This window comes from Pteropus alecto, unplaced genomic scaffold (genome assembly GCF_000325575.1).
Source record: "Pteropus alecto unplaced genomic scaffold, ASM32557v1 scaffold700, whole genome shotgun sequence".
Classification (NCBI taxonomy): domain Eukaryota; kingdom Metazoa; phylum Chordata; class Mammalia; order Chiroptera; family Pteropodidae; genus Pteropus; species Pteropus alecto.
This window is the reverse complement of record NW_006429611.1, coordinates 284,219-288,769: the sequence shown is the minus strand read 5'-3', so window position 1 is coordinate 288,769 and position 4,551 is coordinate 284,219. Positions and strand designations below refer to the sequence as shown.

The 4,551-nt window shown below is 64.3% G+C and overlaps 1 protein-coding gene across 1 annotated transcript in view; it reads left to right on the top strand.

The window, feature by feature from the left end:
* SDF4 (stromal cell derived factor 4) overlaps positions 1-4,551 on the top strand; it is a 9,914-nt gene that overhangs the window by 341 nt on the left and 5,022 nt on the right. The window contains exons 1-3 of the mRNA XM_025046216.1: positions 1-26; positions 2,081-2,217; positions 2,456-2,569. The exon at positions 1-26 is cut by the window's left edge and continues 341 nt beyond it. Of these exons, the coding sequence (XP_024901984.1) occupies positions 1-26; positions 2,081-2,217; positions 2,456-2,569 (277 nt within the window). The remainder of the gene's footprint in view (positions 27-2,080; positions 2,218-2,455; positions 2,570-4,551) is intronic.

The following is a 4,551-nucleotide window of genomic DNA, read 5'->3' as shown; positions in this document are numbered from 1 at the left end:
AGGAAGCTGATGCTCATCTTCTCCAGGTAGGCGACGAGGGGCCGCGCGGTGCCGTGCTGTGCAGGGCGGTGCTGCGACGCGTGCTCTCAGCTGGAAGTTCCGGGGTCGAGCTGAGGACCGCGCAGCCCTGAGCAGTGCCCGGGTCAGGACAGGCTCCGAGTCCGGGGCTGCCCTGTGTCCCCGGGACCTTACAGCCGAGGGAGCGGTGCCCGTCAGCACCCTGTGGGGCTGGTGTGCGCGGTGGCCTTAAGCCGGTGCCTGCTGGGGTGCAAGGCAGTGGGACGAGGCCTGGCAGGAGGCAGCGGCCGTGAGGTGTGGGGTGTCTTCAGGTCACGGTGGGCTCCCGGAGCCGAGGGGCGCAGGGCACGCTTGGTGGCTTGCTCCACTCGGTGCGTCTGGTTGACATGGTGGAAAGAACACAAGGTGGACGGGCGGGGGTGATGGCAGGGCCCTGCGGGGGGGGGTGTGCGGATTGGTCTGGGGGGGCCACGCAGAGGATGAGGACCTCGGAAGCTCTGTGGAGCCTGCTTGGCATTTCAGGGCTACCGCGGGTGACAGTGCCAAGCCTGGGCTTGTCAGCATCGAATTGGTTTGCTCACCTGGTACACATTGGGGTCGAAGTATGCAGGCCATGTGTTGGGGCTGGGCAGGGTCCTCAGGTTTTGGGGGGCTTGTTGCTCAGGGGGGCTGTGGCTCAGAGGGGCTCCCCACGCAGCACGGGCCAGGTGGGTTCCAGGCTCTTGGGGTGTTGCGATGTGGCCTACAGGGTCACGTGTTGGGACCCAGGACTCGCGGCTTTTGGCTCTGGGAAGGAGATGGAGGGGAGGTCGTCTGCTGTGAGCACACGCACAGGGCACATGGGCTGGGGCTTTGGTGCCGCCCGAGAGAGGCGAGGGCCTGGTGGCCATGGCAGGAGCTCAGGACGAGGACCTTGACGGCTGGACGCCAGTCCCCGTGCGTGTTGGCCTCCACCCCGTCGTCTGTGCTTTGGGCCCGGTGAGGGAGAAGTCCCGGTGCCTTGTGGGCGGCCTGCGGAGCGAGACCAGGAGCAGGGGCCGGGCAGGGGTGAGCAGGTGGAGGCAGCGTGAGGTGGGCGCGGGCCAGGAGGGAGGGGCTGGGCGGGTGGCCCGGACGTGGGCAGCCAGGCCTTGCTGATGAGGCGATGGTATGGGGGACACTGCGGGTGGGGTGGGCGTGCTGCCTGTGAGGCGCCTGCAGGCAGAGGGGGCTGAGACAGCAGGACCTGGTCATCAGGGCTGCGCGGGGGCACCGGGCAGGTGTGTGGCGGCCTTGGCATAGGGCAAGGCGACCGTAGAGGAGGCCGCCACCAGACCAGGGGCCTCGAGGCCCAGGGCCCAGGAGAAAGGATTCAGGGCGGGTTCCCGGAGCCACGTGAGGACGGTGCGGCAGGCAGGGCAGCCGTCACCCCCGTGCCCGTGGCGCTGTCCTCCTGGACGGCCCCCTGGCCGGTGTGAAGGCCTGACGGCCGTTGGCAAGCAGAACACTGCTTCAGGTGAGTCATCCGGGAGAGAATGACACTTAGAGCTGTGGTGCAGGCATGGGTGTGGCACTGCTGCCGGGGGCCACGGCCGGGGTCCTCTCAGCAGACAGAGCTAGGGCACACGTGTGTGCGCTCAGTATGCACGAACTCCTGCTGACCGTGCACGCGCATGATGCACACGTGCACCGTCGCTGTTGCTCCATCTGCCCTCTCCGCCTGCGTCAGTAAACACGACCTGCTCTGGCGTCTCCGCTCTGACCTGTGACCGGGGCAGACTGGGTGTGGATTCGGGCCACTGACGCTGCCTGTCGTGCAGCCAGGTGGGGAGGGTCCCTTCACCTTCCTGCGGTTCAGAGGCTGCTGGGTGGTGAGGCTGGGCAGCGGAGCACACCGCCCACGTTCCCCGGCCACTCCTGATGTCCCAGTGCCCTTCCTGACCCCTGTGTCCCGACGTTCCCACCAGGTGGGATGCGTGGCTGTGCGTGGCAGTTTGCGGCTGCCCGTGGAGCCCCTGGCCACCCTTCTGTCCACCTGTCCCTCGGGGCCCAGGCCTTGTCTGACTCGCGCGCCTGCCCGCAGGGTGGACGTGAACACCGACAGGAAGATCAGCGCCAAGGAGCTGCAGCGCTGGATCATGGAGAAGACGGCCGAGCACTTCCAGGAGGCCATCCAGGAGAGCAGGGTGCACTTCCGCGCTGTGGACCCCGACGGCGACGGTGCGGCCCCTGACCCTGACCCTGACCCTGACCGTCCAGACTGGAGGGGGTGGGAGCCGGGAGGGCCCTCGCTGGTGCTGAAGGCAGGACGCAGGCCAGGGCGCCAGCCACTTGGCCTCCTGGACCTGTGGCCCTGGTGGCCACCTCCATCAAGGTTTTTAACTGTAGTCATAGCAGAGTATCTCTCTTTACAGACGTCCGCTGTGAGACACCCTAACAGGGCAATCTGCTTTTCCAGGCCGCGTGTCGTGGGACGAGTACAAGGTGAAGTTCTTGGCGAGCAAAGGCCACAACGAGAGAGAAGTTGCTGAGAAGATAAAGCGCCACGCAGAGCTGAAGGTGGATGAGGAGAGTGAGTGCTGGGCCCCCCAGGCCTCTGCAGACCAAGCGGCCTCACCCGCCGGGCAGAGGGGAGCAGCTGGTGGCCTTGATGGCCTCAGGATCTGGGAGGGGGCGACGCAAGGCGCCAGGAGCCGTGGGCTGGAGGACGTCAGACCTGGTGCAGTGGCAGGATGGGTGGGGCATGGCGGGGAGCCGCACGAGGACGGAGACCCTCCCCAGCCTCACGAAGGCACCCGCTGACCATTTCCCGTGTGGAAAATCAGAGCGCAGCTCGCTACCTGCGTTAATTTTTCGTAAACGCTCTGAGGCTGAAGCAAATCTGACTCGTTTTCAACGTGAAAGTAAAATATAAAAACTGTTCTTGGAGTTATTTCTAAACAGAACTTATCTCTAATCCTGACGTAATACAAATCGATTCAGCAAACGAGTCTTCGGCTGACACCTGTTCAACAGCGGTGTCACCCGCACGCGTGGGAGCCCCACGGGTTCTGGGATTGGACGTTCTCAGCAGTCGAGCAGGTTTTGGAAGGGAAGCGGCTCTGCGCTGGTGTTAGGACGCCACGAGTAGGATGATGTCATTTGTTTCCAAAGACCGTCGATGCACCGGAACGGTGCGGAAATAATAATAAAAGTGAGAAGTTTCGTGGTAAACCTGGGGCGAGGTTAGGACTGGGATCGTGAGTTCTCTCGGGGTGACGCAGCAGCCTCATGTGCCGCTGGCGCGTGTTCTCAGGGCACACGGGAAAGGGGTGAGCACATTAGCGCAGTTCTCTGGCGTCCTGCAAAGACACGTGCCCTTCGCTGTCGCCGCCCCCAGCCCCATGCCACCCCCCGGCACCATGCGCTCCCATGTGGGTGGTTGCGTTGCGGCTTGATGAGGACGCAGGTCGTGTCGGGTGTCTCCTGTCCCTTCCTCGTTGGCAGTTGTCACCCCCGCCAGGGTCCCGTCACATCCAGCCTCTTGATGGACACTGTGCAGGAGTCCCCTGAGGCATTTGGTGCCCGTGTCGTGACACTGTCCCTGTTTGTCTTGTGTCCGCCTGGCCGGTGGGTTGAGTGTGCCTCAGCTCTTGGTGGCAACCTTGCTGCCCCTCTGCCCTCTGCGGTGCTCTGCCCGCCATGCCCACAGTGGTGTGTCCCTCGATGGGCCACGGGCGCCCCGCTGCCGCCTGGCTCCCTGACACTGGTGTGCAGCCCCCCCCCCCCGTCTGCACGTGCTCTGCAGTTTTTGTCCTGATCCCCTTGCGCCTTGCTCGTGTGCGGGAACGGGACCGCCGGGTGTCGGCTCCGCCCCGCAGCCTCACCCTCACCCTCACCCTCACCGCCCAGCCCTGCACGGCTGCTGTTGACCCGGACTCGCCGCGGGGTCCTGGCACCTTCCAGGAACAAGGAGTTTTACACTGGTCCTTTGCTCCCTGCCTCTTATTTCCTTTCCTCGTCTGTCGCCTCTGCCGGGACTCCCAGTGTGACGTTAGACAGGGTGACGACGGGCGTCTCCTTGTCCCTGGCCTTAGCGGGAAGGCTCCGTGCTCCACACTAGCGCCGCGCCGGCCGTGGGTCCTGCAGCCGCGTCGCGTGCTGGAGGGTCCCCTCCCCGCCGCTTGCTGAGAGTCTTGGTCACGATTGGGAGCTGGGTTTTGTCGGCTGCTGCTCAGCGTCCAGTGTTGTGCCCACGAGATCTTTACCTGTTGGGGGATGGGTGGCATTGACTGGTTTTCAAACGCTGGGCCAGCTTTGCTTCCCTGGGGCCTAGTCTATAAATTCTGTACGGTGTCGGGTTCCGTGCGCGAATATTTGGTTGAGGATTTCTGCCTCTCGTTTTTTCTCGTAATGGCTCTGTCTGGTTTTGGTGTCAGGGTGACACTGCCCTCGCACAGTCAGTCAGCGCGTGTCCCCTCCGCTTCTGTGGCAGGCCTCGGTTGCGGGGTCTCGTCCTCCGTGTTTGGCGGGGACGCTGGCGAGTGTGCTCTTCGCTCTCAGTCTTTCTAAAGT